This window comes from Chelonia mydas, chromosome 7 (assembly GCF_015237465.2).
Source record: "Chelonia mydas isolate rCheMyd1 chromosome 7, rCheMyd1.pri.v2, whole genome shotgun sequence".
Classification (NCBI taxonomy): domain Eukaryota; kingdom Metazoa; phylum Chordata; order Testudines; family Cheloniidae; genus Chelonia; species Chelonia mydas.
In genome coordinates, this window is record NC_057853.1 from 35,826,365 (window position 1) to 35,852,715 (window position 26,351).

The 26,351-nt window shown below is 40.5% G+C and overlaps 1 protein-coding gene and 1 long non-coding RNA gene across 13 annotated transcripts in view; one reads left to right on the top strand and one right to left on the bottom strand.

Moving 5' to 3' along the window:
* Positions 1-26,351, top strand: part of IQSEC1 (IQ motif and Sec7 domain ArfGEF 1) — a 692,283-nt gene that overhangs the window by 420,211 nt on the left and 245,721 nt on the right. For all 12 annotated transcript variants that reach the window (XM_043550598.1, XM_037903964.2, XM_037903972.2 and 9 more), the window contains one exon: positions 22,405-22,449. In XM_043550598.1, coding sequence (XP_043406533.1) covers positions 22,405-22,449 — 45 coding nt within the window. The remainder of the gene's footprint in view (positions 1-22,404; positions 22,450-26,351) is intronic.
* Positions 1-26,351, bottom strand: part of LOC122466498 — a 53,703-nt gene that overhangs the window by 5,702 nt on the left and 21,650 nt on the right. The window contains exon 2 of the long non-coding RNA XR_006292074.1: positions 10,232-10,351. This is a non-coding gene — a long non-coding RNA (uncharacterized LOC122466498). The remainder of the gene's footprint in view (positions 1-10,231; positions 10,352-26,351) is intronic.

Sequence of the window (26,351 nt, forward strand, 5' to 3'; positions counted from 1 at the left end):
GATTTCTATATACTTTCCATAGTTGGGAGTGTGGAGGATGCCTCTAGTTGTGCATGAATGAATCGTTCAACAAATGGACCATAACACATACATCTTTGATATGGAAGACTGGGGGAAAATCGTTTAGCTGCTGTTCTCATGGTTTATTCACTTATTTTGTGTGAATGCATTCCAGAGTGCCCCTGCGTTAAGCGTTGAAGAAGAGCTACCACTTGGATGCTTTCACATAGAAAATGTTTTATTAGGCACTTGCAAATTGGTATTGATTAAGATCTGGCTCATTTTTATTTTTCCATTTTGAATACAGGGGCTTCTTTTGTGATCATATTAAGCTTTTAGTCATGTTTCTTTTTTGGATGGTTTTGGTTACAATGCACATACATCATACAGCCTTCAGTACTTTGCATGCATCGCAACTGCTGCTTACTTTCATTTCCCTTGTGCAGATATGAAGTTAACTTTCAATTTCTCTGACTGTAGGACATACTGTTCTATTTAGCAACTCAAAATGATGTCCATATTTTTATTGAATATTTGAACAACATGGACTTTATATGCCACTAGATGGAGCAGAGAGCAGTCCAAACCATGACATATTGAAGAACCTATGTTCCAGAAGTAGACTGTATCTTAAAATAACTTTCATTATTAGGAAAATCTAAATATTGCACAACTATCTACTATATGAGTAGAAGAATTAATTAACTGAAAAAGTTATTAAAATGGAGAGATTGTTTGCAGAAACAGTTCCGCATAGATGTCATTATAGAATCAGATCAACATTTTAAAATTTTCCCAAGATCTTAACTAACTCAAGGTTCACAAAATATAAGTAGTTCAATTTCATTGTGGTGAGAAAGGCCCTTACTTGAAACAGATACGTGGAAATTACCTGTAATTCCAATACGTGCCAATTAAAATGTAAATTATTATCATCTTTATTTGCATTGACATATCAGGGGGTAGCCATGTTAGTCTGTATCCACAAAAACAACAAGGAGTCCGGTGGCCGGATTGGGGCCTGATTGTTCTAAGCACTGTATACACACATTGCACACAGAAAGTCCCTGTCCTAAAGAAAAGGAGTACTTATGGCACCTTAGAGACTAACAAATTTATTTGAGCATAAGCTTTTGTGAGCTACAGCTCACTTCATCCCTTATTTGAGCTCACTTATGCTCAAATAAATTTGTTAGTCTCTAAGGTGCCACAAGTACTCCTTTTCTTTTTGCGAATACTGACTAACACGGCTGCTACTCTGAAACCTGTCCTAAAGAGCTTTCAAACTATGTAAACCAAGTTGATTAAAGCTGTGGAGTGTGTTGATGACATATGACATTGTCATTCCAGCGTAGACACAGATTAAACAGATGCACATTTGGTTCAGTTGTTCATTGTTTTGAAAATTGCTATTTAATGCTTCATGCTCATATTACATTCAAGTGCTCATTTTGGTGAGTCACGCTTAACCATTGCTTTTAATCTTTTCATTACAAATGCTGAAATTGTTTAGGAAATGTAAGTTTGCAAAGTATAGAAATACTATGAATCACTGTAATAGAAATACAAAATGCACCTTTTATTTGCTATTAGATGTGTAGATATTATGAGTATTCTAATCAAGAATATTTTTATGAGCAACAGAGATAGATTTTACATGACGCTAAGATTCCTGCAAATGGTTGCTAGAGGGAGCTCTGGGGCAGTGCATTTCAAAGCTTTCACAGTATTTGCTCATCGTGCTTTACTGTCTCTTGAAAGCGTGAATCACAAATAAAAAGGAATTAATGTATGTTAACCTGCACCTTTATGCACTTATTACTTGCTCTTTATGTGGAGACAGTGGAGTGACATATAAACTGACAAAATGTGCATGTGTTTTCCACTGTGGTCCATAAACTTTTCTTTGCTGAAAGCTAACACTCTTTGTTAGTTTATTAATATTATTGACCGCATGCAGTTTGCAGTCTTAACACTTTTCAATGTTAGCCAGCTATATATGGCTCTTTCCCCTATTAAGTTAACATAGAATTTATCCTTAGGAAAGTGCCTCTGACTCATGAAGTTGATAACAGTACAAAATATTTAAATGGAATCTTATTTGAAACCTGTACTGGGCATATTCTTCTGGAGTAGAAACAGCAGCAAGATTTGAAGCAAATATTTTGGACCCCCAACATAACTCCATTTACTCCAATGGAGTTATTTCTCATGCACATGGTCACAAATCAAAGGAGAATCAGGCCCTCATTTACAAGTGATTTGTCCATGTTAACTTTGTCTCCCTTACAAGCAGCTTTAAGAATGTCTGGCAGATTCAGTCAATCTGTGGATACTCCAAAATTTGCAAAATGGGCATTGCCACCAGTACAGCAAGTACTGTTGTTTGGGTGGGGAAATCTGTAAGCAGACACAGCTGCAAAGAAAGTCTGAATCATCTAACACAATAACAACCCTGTTGAGCTGAGTCATATTAGAAGTTTGTTTTTTCTGGTTGCTGACAAAGATACAGACTCAACCTCTGCTCTGAAATGAAGTTCTTACCTCTGTTGATGTACAGGATGATCTTAAAGTTCCAGACTTATTTTAATCAGCTGTTCTGGGGGAAGGGGAAATATCCTTAGCATATATCAAAAGGAGGCAGCATGCTGTGATGAGTATAGCAGCTGAGAAGCAGGAGACCTATGATCAAATTTAGTAGGGACATAAGTAGGCGCAACTTCTAATGAAGTCAATGGGAGTTGTGGCTGTTTATGCCTGGGCTAAATTTATCCTCCCTATTCCTCCACTTGGTAACTTTGAATGAGTCACTTAATCACCCTGCTTTTCAGTTTCCTCTTCTGTAATATAGGGAATGATAATATTTACCAATCCTTGAAATAGCTTTGAGATTCTTAAATGAAAATCTCTGTAGGAGATTACTCTTTGGGTTATTGCCTGGGGCAGTGGGGAAGGATAATGACTGAAGGAAAATGGGGCATCTATTCATTTGTTTTCCTCCGTCTTGTATGGTAAAGGCTCATAGCAAAAGGTGTGGTGGCTATTCATTAAGAGACGTCTCTGTTAAAAACCATATGGTAAAAGTGATCCTGCTGAACAAATGCATTAATGATCACAGGAAACTTCTAAGAGTCTGATTCATTGAAGTCTGTTTCTGCCTTTGGTACTTATATTAACTGCTGATGGAGTTTAGGCTCGTAGGCACCTAAATCCCTTTTGAACATAAGGTTTAGGCTCCTAAATCAGTTGGGTGTTGTAACACTGAGCGTAACAACGCCTAAATACTGTTAAAAATCTGGGCCTAAATGGTCACATAGGAAGTCTGTGGCAGAGGAGGGAATTCAATCTAGGTCTCCCAAGTCCCAGGGTAGCACCCTAACCACTGGTCCATCCTTCCTCTCCAGGAAGTCCAATGACAATCCTTCCATAGATTTAAACGGGTGTTGGATTAGGCTCCTAAATGAAGACACGTGGCTCATTTCAAAAAGGGACACTGTCTCGTTATATGTCAGCCCTATTGCTAATGCTTTTATTGATATATCATGTACATTTTCTTTCAAAATCCCAAATGCATCCACAACACCAACTGATGCCATGGTAGGGACAGAGATTAAAAAAAGAAAAAACAAAATTATAAAATCTGACAGCTGAGTGGAGTAGGAGAGAACAAGACATAAAATAATGGAGCATTTATTTGATTTTATGAGCTCAGCCTAAAGTAAATTGGAGTTTCTGTACACACAATCATTTGTGTTCACAAAAGACAGAGACTGAATGTGCAAATGGTATTTACAAGGACAGGTTGGGTAGTTAGAAGTCCAAATGCCCAACATGCATGTGCAAATGCCATTTGCTTAGATAGATTCTGATTTTGTTATTGCAGCTGAAAACAATCTGTGCATAAAAAGAAAGGTTTTATGAGGCCTTTTAGGGAAGACATGGTTATATTTTAATTCTATTTTTTCTAATTTCTAATGATTGTGTACTGTATTTTGGGTGGTTTCCAATCACATTATGGTATTCATTTACATTTCATTCATTTTGTTGTCCACGTGTATTTTGTGATCTTAATCATTTTTTAGCTGACGCACCCATACAGTAAAGCAGATAAAATCAACCCTGTCTATGACCCTTGAGTGTAGAGCCCAGTCTTCTCAAAGAAATTTGCTCTCCTCCTTCCCCTTTCTGTCCCCCACTCCTGGGACCATTTCCCAAGCAGTCACTCAGAGCCCTTCCCTTAAGCAGCAGTAGACCTGAAAACTGAGCTTATTCGCTGTCATCTTGGATGAAAAAGTGTCCCAGGAAAAAGTGTGACCAGACACAGTAACTGACCCTTCATCATAAGATCATAGTAGGTGCTGCTATAACACAGAAAATTATGCTTACCCCAGAAAGGTCACTTTAAAATAATTCCATCCATTTAAATCCCACGTCTGTGTTAATCAGGTAACGTATTTGTAACAGTGGAGAGAGAATGGGTGACTAGCCCGTTGTGTATTCTCTTGGATGCAGCAGATGTTTCTGACAAATAAGTTTGCTTGCTTGCTGGCCACGCAGTGTCTGATTAAAGCAATTTCCCTCTGCTTTGTTCTTTGTTAATCTGTGAGATGTCAGCTGAGGCCTGTCGATATCATCTGGCCATGAAATTGACAAGATCGCTACTGTGGTAAACAAAGCTTCTCCTCAAATGACTTTGGCTTTTCTAAAGTCCACATATACAGATCTTCTATTTTAATCATATCTTTCACAAAAAATATTTTTGAAATCCTTTTAACAAGTCATTGGATATCAGTGAAACAGTATTTAATTTACTGTTGCAAATGAAATGCTGTGTTCCAGATGAAAAGTGAACAGCAGAGTGAATAGCTGTAGTGGCCTTTTTCTTCTCTGTAAACTAGTGAGTTAAATTTGTATCTGTTTAATGCTTCAAGGCGTAAAAGCAGCCTATTTTAAAAATAATAAAGTATCACGGACTGTGCATTATTCAAATCATTTAACAGTTTCATCAGAGGCTCAGGGATGAACAAAGAACAAAGAAAGCAGGCGTTTAGTTACACAAGTGAAACAGTAGGAACCTGTCACTGTTCTTCAAACCAATCTACCTGCTCCCATGCTTTAGTTTCACGTTTCATTAGTCGCTTGTCTTCCACAATCAGTAAATGTATTCTGTCTTCTAAAAGTCTTACATTCATTTTGCCATTGAGAACTTTGGCTGGGCTGTTATGGTGGCAAAACAAATGCTTTTATTGTAAATAGTGTCTCCATGTAAACAAGGTGCCTCCTACCACACTCTTGGGTTGGAAAACATCTTGTTCTATACAAACAATTCAGACTTGTTGTGGCTAGAAGCAAAGATGGAAGTGGTGGCTGCTCCAGCCAAATGCTGTATTGTGTGGTTTGACGGATCATCTATCTTATCATTGTTATGGCACTTAACTTTCTAATGCCAAATAATTAGAGCCTGAGTAACAAATGTGAAATTAAAGAGAGTGGCAGCCATGATGAAACCTGTCTGGGATGGGAGGTTTGAAAAATAAGGAACAATTCTTTTTTTCTAGACAATTTCACTGCTTCACTATAATTATCTGTTTTCCCTGTTTTGAGCTAAAATGAGCAGGAAGAAAATATACTCCTGATGCAAACGTGCTCCAAACTCTGTGTGCGGTCTCCAGCAGATAGCAGGCAGGGAGCCATTGGCCATCTCTGGTGGACAATGTAGTGATTACAGTCTATAAGTATCTACATGGGAAACAAATATTTAATAATTTAATAATGGCTCTTCAATCTAGCAGAGAAAGGCATAACACAATCCAATGGCTGGAAAATGAAGCTAGACAAATTCAGACTGGAAATAAGGCATAAACTTTTGACAGTGAGGGTAATTAACCATTGGAACACTTTACCAAGGGTTGTGGTGGATTCTCCATCACTGACAATTTTTAAATCAAGATTGGATGTTTTTCTTAAGGATCTGCTCTAAGAATTATTTTGGAGATGATCTCTGGCCTGTGTTATACAGGAGGTCATACTAGATGATCGCAATGGTCCATTCTGGCCTTGGAGTCTATTAATCTGTATGAATCTATTTTGCACCAGACATGCTGATGTAGAACCAGTTGTATTTGTTTTCAGATTCTATAAAAGTTTGCTGGTTGCATGTTGTTTGATTTACCCGTTGTTAATCCTCTTCTTCCAGCAAACAAAGTTGCTTTCAGAATTCTAACCCCATTGGCAGTCCAGAGGATTTGTAGTGAAATACAGGCGGGAAGCTATTAAAATGTTTACAGTATGTGTGCTCTTCACAAGTTTCTGTGCCCAGTGTTTAAGGGAATTTCATCTTATGACTGACTGATAAAGCACATTAATGTAATAAGAAACAGCACATTAATCATAATATTCAAGTATTGTGTACATAGTTCTTTAAACCCACTTAAGCAGTTTATATACAGTAAGTGTCTTCCTGGGAAATAAAGGGCCTGTTTGCATTGGTCCATGGTAAACATTCTTAGTAGCCTGACTTCATCTCAAATATTAATCGAATTAGACTGATTTTGTTATTTGTTGGCATGCAAATAAACAGTTGACAGTGTTTGACTGTAACCACTGAATCTGTAGGAACTGATTGAAAACTATGTGAATTTGTGACTTGGGTTACTGCTGCTCCTGCAGATCCAAAACAGTGTTGTGATGGCCTGTGAAAAATTAGATTATATGGCCCAGACTGTGGCTCTATGCTGTCTGTTTGCACATCTGCATAGGGGTGTAAAGGGGAATAAAATCCCCTCTATGCCCCTGCACGGTCTCTAAAGAGCTTAGATCGAGGCACATGGGAGTGAGCAGGTGCAGCATGCTAACGGCTCTCTACAGAGTGCCTTAAGGAGGCGGCCAGGGAGTGGACAGAGAAAGGTGGGAAATAGGCAGAGCCTTGGTTTCATGCACCCAAAGTGCTGACCAGCAGAGTTCAGCTGGGAGGTTGAAATGTATCTGCTACAGGTATAGTTCAATAGCAGATTACTACCTGCTGGAACGAGGTGGGAGCAGGGAAGGTAATTCTCTGTGGTCCCCCTATGATAGTGCAGCTGTGCACCACCCAATAGCAGGGTTAATTCTAGCCATAAATGTATTTGGTATTTGAGCTGACTGGTTCTTTCTGCTGTCAGTAGCTATAGTGTTTGTGAATGTAGATCTCGGGAGATACTCCTGCAGAAATCTCTACACTCTAATGACATTTTTAAAGGATTCAGTCAGAAGGAAATTGTGCCATGCTCTCAGGAGATAATGTAATGGAGCTCTGGGAGACCGCCTGCGCTGCTGTCTCACAGACTTCTCTTCCTCCTTTTATCTTCATTTAATTGTCAGTCACCTTTGTGCTATATTGTGTTTTTGTGGAGCTGCACATAAGAGTAATGGCAGTGCAGCTGTAGCTAGGAATGCACTGCTAGAAAGTATTAACAAACATTTGTTTGAATAACACCACAAATCCACTTCAGCTTTACTCATTTCTCCTTTATATTCATTTTCTATTATCATTCATATAAGTGAATTTGTGTGTGCGTACGTGCGTGTAAGAATATTTGTAAAAAGCAGAAGTCTTATGAAAACTTATGCAGATGTTTGTGTGAGGGTTTGTACTAAATGTGGTTATGCAGCCATTCTGAAATCTCTCTGGTTATCCTCTACTGTTGAGTGAAAGTAGTATCATGTGACTTAGGTGATCAGTCACATACCAAGAATAGTGCCTAGTCAAAGATGACCTCCTCAAAGTATATTCTTCACACAAAAACCCCATAAGCATAAAGTGTTCAAGTGCTTTCAAATAATGAACAAATTCATAAACATCAAAGTCTGTTCACAGATGATTTATAAACAGAAAAAGGGTTAAAATGCTCCTATCTGATATTTCTGTAAATAGTTTATCCTGTTCTGACTGTAGTAAATATCCTTATGTATTAGTTATGGAAAAGAGACCATCTGAAACTTGGTATATACATAGTGGGAGAGTCGGCCATGAATTCCGAAGCTTGTGCTCTTATGATATCCCAGTCACACATTTCTTTATTCATCTAAAATAGTGTGTCTTAGCACATTTCTGCGGGTACAGCAGTAATGCTTTATATGTAATTATTAAAGCCTAACCAAACTATGGTTTAAAATATGGGCTTTGACTAAATTAGACATTTTTTTGCATTCTGATAAACATCTGTGAATTCCTTTTTTTTAGCTCATGCAGCCATACAATTATCTAGTCAGATAATTGGAAAATTTAGTGGAATTAAATCCAAACTGAAGATTTGCCCCCTTGCCTAGTTCTAGTAATTATCTAACACACCACAACATTGAGAAATATCCAGCCATATTGTTAAACAAGGCATTTTCAAACATTTCAATTCTCAGATTACATTAGCATCCTGGACACTTGCCTCATGAAAGATTAAACACAGTAGTTCTGGAAACTTTTAATGTCTGTAAATTAAATTATATACAATTGGATGCCATACATCAGCAGTGCATTCTCTCTTCCTTTTTTGGAAACATAAATAAATTCCCATGGTATGTTATGTGGGTAAGTTTGGTTTTATGGTTCCTAAATAAAGAAATCAGCAGAGAAATCAGGAGAGCTTGGACTGGCAATAAGAGTTGGCAACAAGCAGCAGATCTGTATGTAGTTATTCTGGGGTAATAAAAATGCTGTTCAAGTAATGAGGTTTGCTAAACACGGTATTTTAACATGAACAGGCTAGTTCTTATGGTGAACTGCCATCTTGAATGGCATTGATCTGGATAGTCAATAAGGACCAGATTTTCAGAAGATTTTGCATCAGTTGTTGGGTGTCCACTTTAAGACACTTTGGGCATGTCTACACAGCTAAAGTTGTGCCCGGGCTAGCCTACTCAAGCGAGCGCAGGTAACAATAAAAATGAAGACATAGAATCATAGAATATCAGGGTTGGAAGGGACCTCAGGAGGTCATCTAGTCCAACCCCTGCTCAAAGCAGGACCAATCCCCAATTAAATCATCCCAGCCAGGGCTTTGTCAAGCCTGACCTTAAAAACTTCTAAGGAAGGAGATTCTACCACCTCCCTAGGTAACTCATTCCAGTGTTTCACCACCCTCCTAGTGAAAAAGTTTTTCCTAATATCCAAAGTTTTTCCTAATATCCAGTGTGGGCTTCAGTGCAGGTAGCATAAGCCCAGCACAGTCCTTAGCTCACTAGCCTGCTTTGAACTCTGTACTGTGCAATACCTGGATTCCAGCTAGCTCAGCTAAGCTCACCCCTATACAGCTTTTGCTTTGTAGACATACTCTTTATGCCTGATTTTCAGAGGCACAAGGGACTTGCAGCATCTTTGGCTATCTCTGCATTGCAGCTGGGAGTGTGCTTCTGCGCATGGCTAATAGACACACGCTAGCTGTGTTCAAGCTGGAGCACTAAAAATAGCAGTGTAGCCGGGGCTAGCAAGGGTGGTGGTGCAGGGTAGCTGCCTGAGTACACACCACGAGGGTTCAGGTAGGTTTGTGCTCAGGTGACAAGTCTGAGCTGCCACCCTGGTGACACTGCTGTTTTAGTGCTCTAGCTCAAGCAGAGCTAGTGCTTGTCTGTTGACCCATGCTGGGAAGTAAGTTCCCAGCTGCAGTGTAGATGTACCCTTAGTGAATCTGATGCTAGAGGTCTCAAGTTGGACACCCAAATACAGAGGCACAAAATTGATGAACTCTTTTGAAAAATGTGGCTGCCAGCCCTTCTGTGGGTGAAAAGTCTTGGTTGGCAGAGTTATTGATACTTGGGGATGTGATTTAAAAAAAAAACCTACTGAAGAGCAGGCCATCTTATGTCCTCTAAGGCTTCTAGTGAAATCCTTTCTTACCAAAAAGTTCAAACTAGACCTTTTCTTAATGAGCTTATTTTCCTTATTGCCACAACGTTAATTGCTCACAGCTACTGAGTTGGGAATGAAGGCCACAGCTTTCTTTATAATTAATCAAATTCTGGTACCCTTATGTAATTTTGCCCGTTCTGTGTAGAAAATTTACAGGCTCACCAATCAGCAGTCCTCTCAATACCGGTAAAGCCACCTCTATGCTCTTTACTGGGTTCTGAACACAACAGTAGTTCCCAATCTAAATATTGTGTAATTACTTTATGGTCTTGCTAGAATAACTTGGCTTCTCACCTTATTGCTTATACTATAAATCTGAAATCTAATCATGGTACCATGATTGTAACTCACCGTCTGAAAGGCATGACAGAAGGATGAATGGTTCGGTGCACTCGTATAATCACATTGCAGCCTTTCCAGTACTCCTGAGCTGATGGAATCCTAGAACCTTGTGACATGTAGCGCTCATCCCTAAAGCAGAGGAACAGAAAGGAAAGGAAACATTTAGTTTGCACACAGCCCAACATAAATTACATAAATTTCCGGCATGTCAAATGGAAGTACATTCAAAGACTTCCTAGCCCTTTGTTTTTCTTTGATTTGTTCTTTCCTCCCTTCAGGGCACTTAGTCATTTGTTACATGGTAGATAGAGAGCCAGAAAAATATTCTAATAAATCAGCATTTCCCCCCACAGTCAGTTAGCTGGGATAGGCTCATATAATCTGCTCTTTGAACCATTAGCAAGTTTGACAAGCGTGCTAGGTTCTAAGGGTTGCAAAGCATGATGTGATTTACCACTGGGAACTCAACAGTCCTTTGAGGGAGTCTCCCCCTCTTGTACATGCACATGCCTGACAGAACTCTGTGGAATCTTCAGGTCTCTGTTAGGTCAAGTTCAGGAAAGTTTCCCTATTGTCAACAGCAATTAAGCACGTGCCTATGTGCTTTCCTGGACTGCGGCCTGAGTCACTGAAGTATGTAGTGTAGATTAGAAAAGAGAAAAATAGAGAGACCACTTTTAAGGGATGCATTTAAAGTTCGATAATATCTTCATCTTATAGCCATTTGAGTCTAATTAGTAGATAGCATTAGTGTGACAGAAAAGCAGCTTAGAAGTACATGGGCTACATCCTCAGCTTATGTAGTTCTGTTGACTTCAATACAACTGATGCCAGTTTACACTAGCTATGAATCTAGCCCATATTTTTAAAAATCTTTCCCAGTTCTCTCCTATTTACACCTGTGCACCCCCAATGAAATCAATGCAGTCCAGTTTTCTAATTGCTTTGGTTATAATGATCTCATCCTGGTGATGGATGAAGATTACACATCCATGCTTATTTTTTTAGATCTGTCATCTGCCTTCAATACCGCTGTTAATGAGATTATGATGACATGCCTGTAATCTCTAGCACAGGTAGATAGGATAGAAGAGTCCTGCTCCTTTGTTTCTGAGAGATCCTTGAGGGAAGCATCCTCCTTGGAATTTGACCACATGTATTGCTGCAAGGGGAATAGACTTTAGGAACTTTAAGAAACATACAGTTACTGATACTTCTTATATTAATGCAGGATACAGCTGCTCACTGGTTAAATGGAGCTTCATCCAGACCAGATATCACACCACTGCTCACACCCACATCTGCATAGGTTTCCCATGACTTTTGGGGTTTGATTTTAATTTAGCATACACTAAATAGTTTGGTACCTGTCTTACTGACAGACTGCCTCTATCCTCATAGAGCACTACCACAGTTGTAGTCAGTGGAGGCACCCTAATTAACAACTCCCTAGTTTAACATTTGAATTGGCTGGTGGCAGGGCATATTTTGAGAGAGGACCGACTCTGAAACTTGTCCCCCAGGAGGTTTGGCAGATATGCAGGGAAAACCGAGGCCCACTTCATTAGTTGAGGGGATGGGTTGAAGGGATTTGGGTTGTAGAATGTGGGAGGTTATATTTTGGGAGCTATACAGCAAAGGTATACCTGTTGTGATTTCTATCCTTGGTTTTGTATATTAAGTAAGCACAAGTGCCTTCAGGACAGAGATTCCTTTAAACAATTGAGGAAATAAATATGAATGTACAGAGGACAGAACATAGCCCATTATGTCTTCTGGAAAAGCAAAGTTATAAAAACAGACATAACACTGTTAAAAACTAGAGCATTTTACGTGTTGCTTTTTTCTCCGTGGTTAGGAATGGGTTGGAAAACACATGGGTATTTCTCATCGTGTGGTTGAGAAATGAGACATCCTGGAATGCCATTAATGCTAATGGAAGTTATTCACAGAACGTTCATATGTTTTTGCATGTAGTTGAGGCATAATGAGCCAAAATGGTCCCTACTGTGTCTCCACTGAAGTTGCCTGGAGTTATAACAGGCAAGAATTTGGCTATTATGTTCGTAAATTGGAGCCCTCTAATGTAGTAATTATTTTCCTTACAAAATGTTCTTATTATGGCTCCAACTCTGTGATTCTCAATAGTACTAGAAAGCATTACTCATATGAGTATTCCCACTGACTTCATCAGGACTATTTGTAAGAGTGCAGGCTAGTGACATGAATTAGGCAAAATACCTGGAGATTTGTTAAAAATGAAAACCGAAATATGGAAGGATGATTTTGTGCCCAAACCACAATATTGGGAGGCAGGAGACATGGGTTCTGTTCCCAGCTCTGCTACACCCCTTCTTTGTGGCATCAAGTAAGTGTGTGTGTGTGAGAGAGAGAGAGTGCATGATCTTTTTGTCATTGAGTTAGAGAATTAAGCCGCCTGATCCTCACCTGTACAATGGGGATAGTGATACCTGGCCCACTTTGAGGCTGAATCCTTTAATGTGGGCAAATTCTTAGAGATCCTCATCAGCAAGGTGCTACTGTAGTGAAAACTGTTATCGCTAGTTGTGAGTGGCACATTGCAGTGCAGTAAAATAATCTGGGACTTTCAGTCTTCTTAATAATTCACTCAGTGGAATATCGCAGTATCAAAGCTCACTGTAAGTGAGTTTCATTTCTTCTACAGTACATTTTACGCTATTTAATAGAAATTCCTGTCTGCATTGAAGAGATTGTGTGACAACATTATTCACTGAGCAATATCCTGTACAATGTTCTAGACAGTTAATATCTTAGGCCGCTGTTCCTTTCCTCTGCATTAAACTGATTGTATACTACACTGCTCCCAGATTTAAGGAGTATTGCATATCAAACATTTTGTAGAGGCTGTCAGCTATTTTCCCAAGCTATTACCATTTTGGAGATAGCATAACTTTGTATCTTATTTATTGTTTCAAATATGTTTCACTTGCTGGACAAGAAATGATATCTTTAAAGATCTTTATTTTTAAGCAGGATCAAGATGTCAGTTTGTTGCAGCTAAGATGAATTAATCTTGATCCTTATTATGATTTTTAGCTGCTAGCTGAAGAACACTGGTTTTCTTTTGGCATTGAAAATCTTTCTATCCTTCCATAGAGTGTCTCACCATGATATGTAGCTTAATCAAAGGATTATGTAGCCTGTACCAACATTAAGGTGTATAGTGCTGTAGACGTTCACTTAAAGCTGTCAAAGTCCTGCAGTCATCTGTTCTGAAAGAAAGAGAGTGTTTTCCTATAGGAATTCGATGTCACTCAATGGAGTTGATGCTGTAAGACAGGAAATCACCTGTAGGACTGTGTATTGCAGCTCAGTGTGGCTGTCTCTCCATCCCAATGCATGGATTCTCGTTGAGTGGCTAATGTGAGTAAGACAAAATTGTGGAAACACAGTGAGAAGCCCAAGCATCCCCTCACACCCGCATAGATCACCAAAGAAATACTCTTCATGGTACATCACATAGTATAAGAAGTTTGTAACACAGCACAGGGTTAGTACTTGGCTATTAGATTTGCCCTTGCCATTATCTTATGCTGATCAGTCCCTACAAGTCTCTCCCCTCTCCACACTATGGACTACAGTGAAAGCTTAAAGGAAAACTATCATGTAATAAGACACATTAAAATCATTATATCTACGGTAATCGCAAAGAAGATTGAATTACACAAATGTCTCCTAAATAGAATAAAAAGGAAGTGTTATCTGAACAGTTTGGTGATAAGAGCTTTGTGATTTCCAGCGCTTTCTAAGGGAGGAAGCTAGTTTTTTCTTGGCCCTACTTTGTGTGGTCAAACAGGGTCATGTTGAAAAGGAATCTTTAAGAAGGCAGTCCCCACTGAAGGAGAGACAAGCTTATTTAAGGGAGAAGTTCATCTTCACAAAATCATAAACATTCTGCAGTGGTTGGCATGGGTACTGGTGGAATGGCTGTGAAGTTATGGTCCCACCTCCAGTCCAGCACATACTGGAAAATTCCCTACTCTGTGAGGAAAGGGGGGCCAGGGGCAGGTAGCACATGACTGGAAGATTCCCCTCTGTTAGTGGAATCCAAAGTTATTGCCTTACGGCATCTTTAAATCCCCATTACACTTTCAGAATATTGCAGAGGGGACCTATGAGGGGTTGAGGTTCCAGCCATATATATATATATAGAAGCTGTGGATCATGTACTAAACTGCCTATCTCACTTGCTGCAGCAGGGTTTTGATAAGGCAAGAAAAGTCAGAAATCTGCGTTATGGGGTCTGTGGCAGCTGATTCTCTATCTCATCCCTTCCTGCAGTGCTTGCTGTTCATCCACATCACACATGCCCTGTCTGCCATCCCTGGCGCAAGCCAATCAGGCTTGTTCCTGCAGGCAGAAGTGTGAGGGGGACAATGGTGGGATCAGGCGTTGTTCCTTCCTCCTATGGTCCTGTTGGTCATTTCAGGGGATTCAGGGAGCTGATTGGCTCCTTGGCACTGTGTAGGAAGTCTCCCAGGTGTAGGAAGCCTAAATTGGCACCCAGACTTCCTGCCCCTCTTCAATCCCATAGACAGATGTGCTGGATCTCTTGGATCATCTGTGTGGTCAATTGCCTTTCTTGAGGTCTGGAAGGGCTTTTCTCACACACCAAAACTGGCAAACAGCTTTGTGGGTTTTTTTTACTTGGCATCCAGGATGTCTGGGCTGGCTGGGGGATACAGGGCTGTTGTCACAACTTGTAGTGGGTTTCCAGAGCCAGAGCAGAGCAGATTCATATGCATCATTTGTGGGCCTGAACCTCAGCCTGGGGAGTTATTAAGGCATTGGTCCTTGCCACTGGTTTGGAATAAAGGGAGTGACAGCCTCTGTCTGTTGCAGCTTGGGGTCCCCCATCTTAATACCATACCTCATACGAGTCTGAGACATGTGTCCTGAGCCAATTTCCTTAGCTGGTGAGGAAGGGGAAATGACCTCCTCCTCCCTTTTGGTTCTATCAATGGTTATTGTGGTCATGCTGAAATGCACAGTTAAGCTCTTCTGTCATCTGTGGTTTGGAGTGCCATTACCCCCAAATTAATTTGTTAATGAACACTTTCGTAAGGTTGCAGCCTCTGCGTTTAACCCATATTGCTGTGTCTGTGTCTTTTCGTGTTCATCTCCAGGTCAATAGTGGTGTTTGGTGAATCCCTTTCATACTACTGCAGATAAATTAGAGTTTCTAATCCCCAATAAATATGGCTTTCAATATCTATTACCAAATATTTTATCAAAATCTAATGTATATACTTAGACTAGGGTTTCTCAAACTTCATTGAACCGCAATCCCCTTCTGACAAAAAAAATTACTTCATGACCCCGGGAAGGGGTGGGGGTGGGGTGGCAAAGATTGAGGGCTTCAGCCCTAAGCAGACTGTAACCTGAGCCCCGCTGCCCAGGGCTGAAGCCCTTGGACTTTGGCTTCAGCCCTGGGGCACGGGGCTCGAACTTTGGCTTCAGCCCTAGCCCCCAGCAAGTCTGCCGCTGCCCTGGTCATCCCACTAAAATGGGACCACGACCCACTTTGTGGTCCCAGCCCACAGTTTGAGAACCACTGACTTAGATCGTTGTTTGTGTTTAAACTCTGGAGGGACGGCACTGTCTCTTCTGGGTTTATATAGGACAGAGCACAAATAGGGATCAGTTTTTATCTGGTCCTTTGGGTCCAAGCTTAATATAAATGAATAGTTATAAAAAAAAGAAGCCATTGTTTGATTTAAAAATAAATTTCTTTGTAATGTTGCTAGAATACAAGACTTGTGGGTGAGATTGTATTTATAGTCTGAAAACACACAAACAACGATCTAAGTCAGCAGTTCTCAAACTGTGGGCTGGGACCACAAAGTGGGTCATGATCCCATTTTAGTGGGGTGACCAGGGCGATGTTAGACTTGCTGAGGGCTAGGGCTGAAGCCAAAGTTCGAGCCCCGTGCCCTAGGGCTGAAGCCAAAGTCCGAGGGCTTCAGCCCTGGGCAGCGGGGCTCAGGTCACAGTCTGCTTAGGGCTGAAGCCCTCAATCTTTGCCACCCCACCCCCACCCCTTCCCGGGGTCATGAAGTAATTTTTTTTGTCAGAAGGGGACTGCGGTTCAATGAAGTTTGAAAAACCCTAGTCTAAGTATATACATTAGATTTTGATAAAACATTTGGTAATAGATATTGAAAGCCATATTTATTGGGGATTAGAAACTGTAATAGATACATGCCCAGACAGGTTTATCATACAACACTTACATTTAAATACGTAATTGAAGAATGTGGGGGTTGGTTGTAGGTGTTGGTGTCTGTTGCCATGCCCAACACTTGAAGTAGCTATTTGTGTCCCTACTGAATCTTTGGAACTATATGGCATAGTAGATAAAGATGTCTTGTTTAAATGTTAAAAGACAAATCGACTGATGCAGTTACATCTAGTTTGATAGCTGTCAGGAATATTATTTCCTCCAAGGTAGTACTTTGCAGTGGAAGCCTAATATCCCTTTTTTCTTTCTGCTGGTGAATGGAGAAAGACAATGAGCTCATAGCAAAGTTATAGTTAAGTGTTAGCTGAATTCGTGTTTTCATAAGACTCTTTCGAGTTCAGAATAGACTGTGTAACCACTTGCTACACCTGTTCTTCAAGCTCCATGTGAACACATTAGATCAGAAAAAATCTGATTGGACACAGGCCTTTGTGCCAGCCTTGATGTTACAAGGCATACATGATCCACTTTGCAAAAAACCTGCACAAACAGGCATGTATTCCAGACTAGTTGACAGTGACTAACCACTAAAGCCAGTGCAGACTTCCTCTGCTTCCTATCCAAAAGGCCCTTGCAAACTCTATGGAAACTGAAGATGGAAAAAGACCCTTGGGGCATCTAGTCCATTTCCCTGCCACTGCAGTACATATTCTACTGTCCAGTGCTGTTTTACCATCTCATATACTGGTGCTTTCACTGTTTCCCTTGGGAGAGTATTCAATAGCTTAGTAAGAGCTCTGACTGTTTTGAAGTTTATTTCTTGTGTAGGTACTAAGTGGAAATTCTCTAGCATTCTTTGGACTAGCCTTCCCCCTACTGTAATATCTTTTATCGTGATACCTTGGGGACAGTTAGGGTTGCCAGGTGTCTGGTTTTCAACCGGAACGCCTGATTGAAAAGGGACCCAGTGGCTCCGGTCAGCACCACTGACTGGGCCATTAAAATTCCAGTTGGCAGGGCTGGCACGTTCCCTACCCAGCTCCACGCGGCTCTTGGAAGCGGCAACATGTCCCCCTCATTCCTAGGCGCAGGTGCAGCCAAAGAGGCTCCATGTGCTGCCACCTGACCTGACAGCCAGCTCCGCAGCTCCCATTGGCCAGGAACTGTGGACAATGGGAACTTCTAGGGTGGCACTTGCAGCTGGGGGCAGCGAGGGGAGCCATCTGGCCGCACCTGCTCCTAGGAGGGAAAGGGACATGTAGCCACTTCCAAGAGCCGCCTGAGGTAAGTTCTGCCCTGAGCCCACACCCGCTCCCACACCCCAACACCCTGCCCCAGCCCTGAGCCCCCTCCTGCACCCTGAACCCCTCATTTCTAGCCTCACTCCGGAGCCCTTACCCCCAGCCCAGATCCCATACCCCCTCCCACACTCCAACCCCCTGGCCCAGCCCAGAGCCCCCTCCCACACTCCAAACCCCTCAGCTCCACCCACCAGACCAGAGCCCCATCCTGCACCCCAAATTCTTCATCCCCACCCCACCCCAGAGCCTGCACCTCCAGCCGGAGCCCGCACCCCAACCCCCTGACCCAGCCTGTTGAAAATGAGCGAATGATCGAGGGTGGGGGGAGAGTGAGCGACGGACGGAGGGTGTGGGACCTCTGAGAAGAGGCGGGGCAGGGACGTGGACTCAGGGCCAGGGGTGGGGCAAGAGTGTTCGGTTTTCTGCAAATAGAAAGTTGGCAACGCTAGGGACAGTACATGATTGTGTTTTTGTTATCTGGGCTACATATGTATTGGGCCAATTCTTTTTGCTGCTTCCTCTTCAGTGCTTGATTCTGGCCCACTGGATGGCTAATGTCTTTTGCCCTATTATCCTTCTGTTTCTGCTGCTCCTCAAGGGCAGAATAACCACTGGAATGGTTGAAAGACTCCCCTGAGACTTGCTCTCTCTTCCTATTGTTCCTCATAGTTGCCACAATGTAAAATTTTCTTTTTGCTCTTCAGTATCCCAACTGAGGACTATGTCTGGTGTTTCCTTCTCTTTGTGCTGTCTTCCTTTTGGTTTCCTCTGTTTATTCAAATGCCTACAACTGCTGTTCAAGTCCATCTTGTCCTTCACTTAAATACAGATTTGGTCCTACAGGCCTTCATCTAGAAAAAGGAATGGAGCACAGCTTCCACCACAAGGGGTTACTTTGATTCTGTATCCATTCTTTATCTCAGTAATGTTATTTCTTCAAAGAAGTTACTTCACATGTTTGGGACTTAACAGCGGTCAGATGTTCCAGCCTCTCTCACTCAGAGCCCTATCGAGAAGTTCCCCTGTTTGCTGTTGACAGAATTTGTGGAGTTACAGCCTGGTTTACCTATGTCAGCTCTGACCCTTTATTATCAACAGTACCTGTGGGCCTCTAGTTGCTTGCTTATCCAGCCCCACCAAACCTTGTCTAAACTAGGGGAGTTTTCTAAATATTTCCCACCACTACTAACACTAGTTCAGCTCTATTTGTGTTAGCAACATTGGCAGCTGTAGCACAGACAGGTTGCCAGCCACTGTTGCTGTCATAAGCACCGCATTGATTAGATATACTCTGAGCAGAGTTAGATGACATGGTGGTTAAAACTCCAGTCAACAGTCTCCACAAGCACTTCCAACATTGTTACCACTGTGGAAATGAACTGGTGTTAGCAGCAGTGGGAAATTTCTAGAACATTTCACAAGTGTAGACCAAGCCTTTCAGCCAAATTGCTTCACAGCCCCAGAAACAGTTCTTGAATCTTTGAAAACACAATGCCATAGAAATCTTCAATAGAAAAGTGGAGTAGGGGAATGGAAACAATTCATCCCACATTAAAACCTTTCTCCTGAGTCTATGTTTCTAATTATTTGGAGAGTCTACCTTTCTCTGTGTCTGAATTTAGAAAGAAAATATGCTATTTTTAATGAATCTGTACTCCCGCTACTTGTGACTGGGTTCCGAGTCCCTAAGGTCACAACACGTTCAATGTCATTCTGCACAATCAAGGTTCTACTGGGGCCGCAGGCTAATCAGTGTGGCTTAGTGTCTCATTACCATCTCTTCACTATGCACAACATATTGTCCCTGCACAAAGACGCTGAGAGTCTGTTAAATATTTATTTATAGTAACAAGGGCCAAAACCAGTTAATACAGATTTTAAAATATTCAGCTGAAAGTAAGACAAAGTCATGGTCACAGAGCAGGCTGACACTTCCACATGAAGACTGTGTTAAGCAATAAACTAAATTACTAGTAAATTAAGTTTGCCCTTTTCAATTGTCAAACTAACAAAGAGCCACAAGGCAGACATATGTAAACCACCCCCTCAAAATTCATTACTATTCACAAATCTTGAACTGTGCTGAAAGCAAACAAATTACAGGGCAGAAAAAGCACTTAAAAGGCATTTTAAAGCTTTGTATGTATGTTATGTAGTTAAAGGCTATTTGGACAATATGGTTTTTCTTCTATTCTTGAAGAGCTCAATTTTGCATACACAGTGCTTATACACTTCCTGCTATCATTCCCTAATAAAGCCCAAGTTATTTCTGTAAAGATATTAATCTCAGCACCAAAACTGAGAAAGGACAATCAATTTACAGCAATACAATCTAGTTAATTCAATTTCAGCTTTGCTTTCATAAGCCTTCATAGACCACAGGCTCATTGCTTGGCCATCAAAATTTTATTTGGAGCAGTTTGGCTGTGTATCAATTATTTGCATATAAGCAGGTAAGAATAAGATAAACATTTTCAAATATATATTTGCTCATGAAGGAGGAGTCATTATAGTATTTGGGATAAATAAGTCTGTAAAAATTTGACTTCCTTTCTGTTTTTTCTGCCAACATCAAATTGTTTATTAGAATGGATTAAATGTAAGTGCTATGCATGTCTATAGCCCAGGTAAATAGTTAATGTAAAATGTCACTCTTAAAAACATACTCATTTAACTTCAATAAATGGCTATGGTTACCTCCATACTTGCAGCAGACTAAGCTTAAACTTTCCTGTATCTATCTTGTAGGGAAGACCTAGAATATTGCAAAGACTGAGGTAAAGCTATGTAGTTATCTAACGCAATTGACAAGTGTTTTAAAGAGTGACCATTCCAACAATAAATAATGGTAAAAATGTGACCAAATGTGAGAAAAGCCAGCAAATACATAATCAGGGATGCCTTCTGGGCAAAATTCTCCTCTCTCATCTGTCCAGGCAATCCACTCAGGAAAGCAGAGTATAAGAGTCAAGTTTAATGAGGCTCTCATAGAAGAATTTAGCCTGTCTCCTTATTGTATGCAGCTGTTCTATTTTTGCATGGTTGGGTATATTGGGGATGAACGGAACTACTCTCCCAACAGTGTGCACATGTAAACCACACAGACCCAGCTCTGCTCTTCCATTAATATGATCAATTAACTCGCATTGTGATCCATTCTGTAGTTCCTTTCTGCGCAGAGCTCTCTTTGAAGTCAATGGGGCTTCCCCATGGAGCAGCTATAGAATGGTGACAATTAATGATAATGGGACTTACTCAGGTGGGGAGACTTAATGTCAGCATTAAGTTTTCAAGTTGGTGGAAGGAAGTTAAGGTCAGGAATAAGTTCCACATCCAAGTATGTGATTTGACTGGTGAATTTGGATTATTTTCTATGGGAAGAAGTCAGGAGTTCTGAGAGGAGCATACATTTTGATTGTCTGCAGTTCATTTGTGTAATTTTTAAAGTTGACAGGGGTTTTGCCCAGTTCCAGCATATACATATGTACATATCAGTGCCTTCTATTCCAAACTTGCTCGGCTGATATCAAAGAGGCCTAGATGAGCTCTGATTTTCATTGCTGGCAATTCCAGTGCTAGGCTGAACAACAGAGGGCAGTGTTCTGAAATGCTCAGTAAAATAAAATATACTGACAGCTATAGTACATAAAACAATAGTAGGAGCTGTGTGAAAGCTTCCTCTTCTTTTACCTCTAACACAGATGGAAAAAAGACCCAAAATAGAGCTGGTGGAATGTCTTCATCAAAAAGTATTTTCAGAGAAAACTGGCTTTTCATTGCAAATGAGTATATTCACAAAAATATATTTTGATAATATATTCCATGTGTTCATCTATTTATTCATTTACTTAGGAAAACCTGGAGACCAAAATGTTTTTGGTTAAAAATATTTTATTTCTGTTCTTTTTTTAAATTTGGTATTTAAAAAAATCAGTTTTTGAAACCACTTTGACTTCCAAACACCAAAAAATTGGCTTTGGTTTCCATGTCAGTTTTTAGCCTAAAAAGCTATACATTTTCATGAGTGATTTTGACAAAAACGGGAAGAAAAGTCCACAAAAAGGTATTTTTTCATCCAGCGTTAGCCAGAAGATTTAAGTTTGTGTAAATGTACATTTGTATGAATTTCAAGTGTTTTTGCTGTATATTTCATATGCCCTCTTGCAATGTTTTTAAAACATTGAGACCTGACCACAAATATGCCTAGGAAAACAAAAGTGCCTAACTATGTTTAATGCAGTGTTGTTGTAACTGTGTTGGTCCCAGGATATTAGAAAGACAAGGTGAGTGAGGTAATATCTTTTATTAGACCCACTTCTGTTGGTGAGAGAGACAAGCTTTTGAGCTCACACAGAACTCTTCCAATAAAGATATTACCTCACCCACCTTGTCTCTCTAACTATGTTTAAAACATTTCTTCAGCATATACCATTGTAAACATGAGAATCACTATCAATTATTTTTTCTAAATAGATTCATAATTATTTTTTTAAAAGCTCGTGGTTATTGACATTATAAAAATGTGAATTACAAACTAGTAATAATCCTGGGAAGAAAAACCTAATACTTTTAAACTTTTGATGACTTTTATGTTTTTAATACTTTGTCAAATCATTGTTTTAATATTTTGTACCTTTATTCTTTTGCTACTATCTCAGGACCTCGTTGGAAACAAGAAGCAGCATCTCAACTGATCCACTAAGGTACTGTTAATTAATATATACGTTAAATATAGAACACAAATAGCAAGCTCAGCATCTGTTCTATTGCAAAACACTAAGCGCACAGCATACAATCTTAATTTCTAATACAAAGCTGGGAAAGGAATGATTTGATTATTTACCAAACCTCACATGTAGTATCAGAGAACATAAAGGATAGTTTCCCCCTCCCTACAAACATGAGGTACTTGAAAGCTTCCAGCATTAAACACTGTGCATTCGTGCATTCGTACACACATTGTTTGTGTCCGTGCATGCATGCACATGTGTCTGTGTGTGCACATATGAAAAAAAACACACTAATTCCTGTAAAACCCCATCCTATGTTGAAGGGAGGTTTGGCCTTTTGTGCTGGTTATATACCACTTTTTAATGAGTGGTGCTGATGGTTGCATCTGGATTCCTGTGGTTTCCCCCTTGCTCAGCATTCCAGGAAGACCACATGTGTAAACATCAGAAGGTGCTTTCATATAAATTTTTGCAGTACCTTCCATTTTACTTTGATCACTGTATTTAATCTGGAAACAATGTTGGCACCATTAACGTTAGATATTAAAGGGGCACTGCTGCTCCTTGGTCATACAGTTACACGTTAAAGAATGCATCAAAAAAAGACGCACGCTTCGTTTGGTTAATCTGGGGCAGAATCACTTTCTCTTAAAAGAAAAAGCTGGTGATTGTTTTCAAGAAAGCCTGCCTTTTGGGTTGGTCTGCAAGAGGACATGTGTTTTGCTGTGCCTAACCTGATTTGAACCAGAAAGTAATTGAAAGCTGTCCATTCTGTTTGAAATAACTCAAACTAAAGGGCCCCATGGCTATTTAATCTCCTGTTGTTTTCAAAGCATGTGAATTATTGTCAGTAAAGTGATCGAATGAGTCAGGGTTCCTAAAAAATACAGTAAAATCTTTCTAAAACATCCCTGTCCCCTCACTCTCCTCATCACTGGCATAAGAGCACTGGGTGATACTCAGCCCTAACTCCAGTGCCATTCAAATAATCATGGATTGGCTTGCACACAGTTTCCCAGTCTGTATCATCACTCAGATACAGTTTCTGGTTTTGCCTTTTCCCTATTGCTCTGCAACCTCATTTTATCTCAGGGCATCATGTGGCTGGTGTGTGATGTGGCATTCACTGAGAGCGAGTTACCAGAAACAATCATTGCAGCAGGCATTGTTCTGGATTAAGTAAATCTTTGTGCAAGGGGCAGGTTTAATGCAATACTTTGTGTCTTTTGGGATTACTTCCCCTGGGCAGATGACAACAAGGAGGATTTAGGGAGTAGTAAATGAAGGAAGAAAGGGAGAAAAAAATCTAACAGCTGAAAAAGGAATGAGGAATTCTTTATGAACAGTGTCAATAACACTCTTAATAAAATATCTGTCCTTTAGTTTGGGGTCCATTTAGAAATGCACAGGGGAGACAAATAAATTGACTTTTTTATATAATTGTTTTATAAAACTGTTTCCCCAAATCCTTTTTTAAAACTAGACCTCATGATTAATATTCAGTATGTCCATTATCTTTACCCAGTGGGAGTATGAAAGATAGTAAGTTCATATTACGTGAATCAAATAATAAGCACTGCTAACATATTATTCTTTTTACATTGTTTTTCTTGACTTACACTTTCAATTCCCAGTGTTATTTTGTTGAACCTGCTAACAGAGAGATGCTGTCTGGTGTGCATTCCCTGATGTACGTCCTTGTATTTCCAGTCAATAGTCTTATAACAACTGGCACTATTATAGTATCTTTATCGCCAGGTACTATAAAAAGGCAACAGTTATGATTGGAGATCTTAGGGCTTTTCCCTTTTCTGCCCGTCTCCCTTTACCCAAACTCTGTATAAAGCCACTTACTGAACTATTGTAAACAGATTTGCATGAGAATGTTTGTCTTATTGTCTCAAAACTGTCAGTGATTCCAGGTATGCTTTGCAAAGAACATGTACGCAGATGGAGAGTTATACAAAACCTTACAAATTAAGACCAAGCCCAGGTTTCGATCTTACAAAACCAAACCAAGGTCACTAAGGTTTTGCAATCCTCCCCTCTCCTCTGCCTCTAAAACAAAATTTGGCAGCACATAGGGCATGGTGAATGATGGATATAGCCACATCTTTCCAGTAAAAGTACCCCTCCATTTCATGGTGTAAGTGAGGGGAAACAAATGGAGATAGTGCACTGTTTTCTTGTATGGTTTTTTTTTTCAAAGCTAAGGCAAGGGTACCTAATTTTTTCAAGATGACAATGTGTTGTTTTTTAATTGCTGCTTTTGAACTACTAGTAAATGCAGTTCCAGAGCTCCAAGTGAACAAAGCAATCAGGAAAAGATGTGTTAGTTTCACATCTACTAGGAGTTTCTCTAAGGTAGCTATTTTATATAAGGGCTAAATGATACTGGAGAAATAACTTGCAAAATCTAGTGTATATTAATAAGGTCAGGGCCTGATTTAGGAGTGCTAATACAATAATCCATGAGGCTGATTCTTAAAGCTCTTTGGTCACAAAATGGGATGAAGCAAAAGAAAGATTTCTGTTATTGAACATGGTGTGGACAACATCTCATCAGTTTGCTCAAACAAATCTACCACTGGTAGACCATAAAATAAGGTACATGCAGTGGTGCAAGTGAGCCGGTATGGTCAGGTACGCTGTACCATTAAGACATTTATTGCCGGTAGACCATACCAGACACATTTTCAAGAATGAATTGTAGAAACCTGCGTGGATACAAATTTATACCTGCATGTGTCTGTGGATAGAAATTGATATCCGCTGAACCGCAGAGCTCTCCTGGGAACCGCAGCGATGAAAGGAACAGAACATGGGACTGCCGCTCCAAGAAGCCAGCGCCCCATGCTGGCAGCTTCTCTGGCACAGCTGTACTGCCCCCAGCCCCGCCCCCAACCCTGTCCTCCAGTGGGGCTGTACAGACCCCAGACAGGAGATGTAGCTGCGTTGAAGGGCTGGGGGCAGGGCTAGGCGTGATACAGCCACGACGGAGGAGCTGCCAGCGTGGAGCACTGGCTCCTGCGAGTGGCGGCCCCACATGCTGCTCCTTTCACCACCTCAGTTCCCGGGAGAGCCCTGCAGTTCAGTGGATATCAATTTCTATCTGGGATATCCGCATTCACGGGTATAAATTTGTATCCGTGCAGGGCTCTAGTCACGGAACATATTTTGTGAGGAGGGGCGGGGGGTTGGTACCATACTGGTAACAGTTAAAATCTACTTGCACCACTGGGTACATGATTTCTTTTAACTCACTGAATTTCCCAACAGACACACAATATTCTTCCAGGAATGCTGTGCTGTCTGCATGTCCATGTGCTATACCTTCCTGGTGTCTTTTGTCCCACCACTAACAAAACAGATCTGCCTTCCAAGAAGATGTGACTAGCTCTGCATGCCAGGCATCATGCATTTGTGAGAACATCTAGTACCATTTCCATTTTGTATGTATCTGGTATAGAACACCAGGGGGCAGGGGCTGAGCTCAGTTGCACCGGAATATCATAGATCCAGACTCTTCATTTGATTAGATTTTTTGTTTTAGTCTTATACAAACTCCATACCAAAGGGCGTCCTGTGACTACATTGGATTAACTCCTTTGACTACATTAGTCTAGATTTACATGACAGTACCTGAGATTAGATTTGGGTCCATAATAATTAAAATATCACTACTACCATTATAATTCTGCTCACGTTCGTTATGAAGGGGCCTTCATGCAAGTTGTTATGCTGTCTCGCAGTAAGTATTATATTTTGCATAAGTTGTCCTCTGCTATATATTGCATCAGAACAACTGACCTATGCACCCAGACATTTTGAAGTGGGCCCTGCCGTCTTCCACCCAGTATCTGATGTGGTATGGT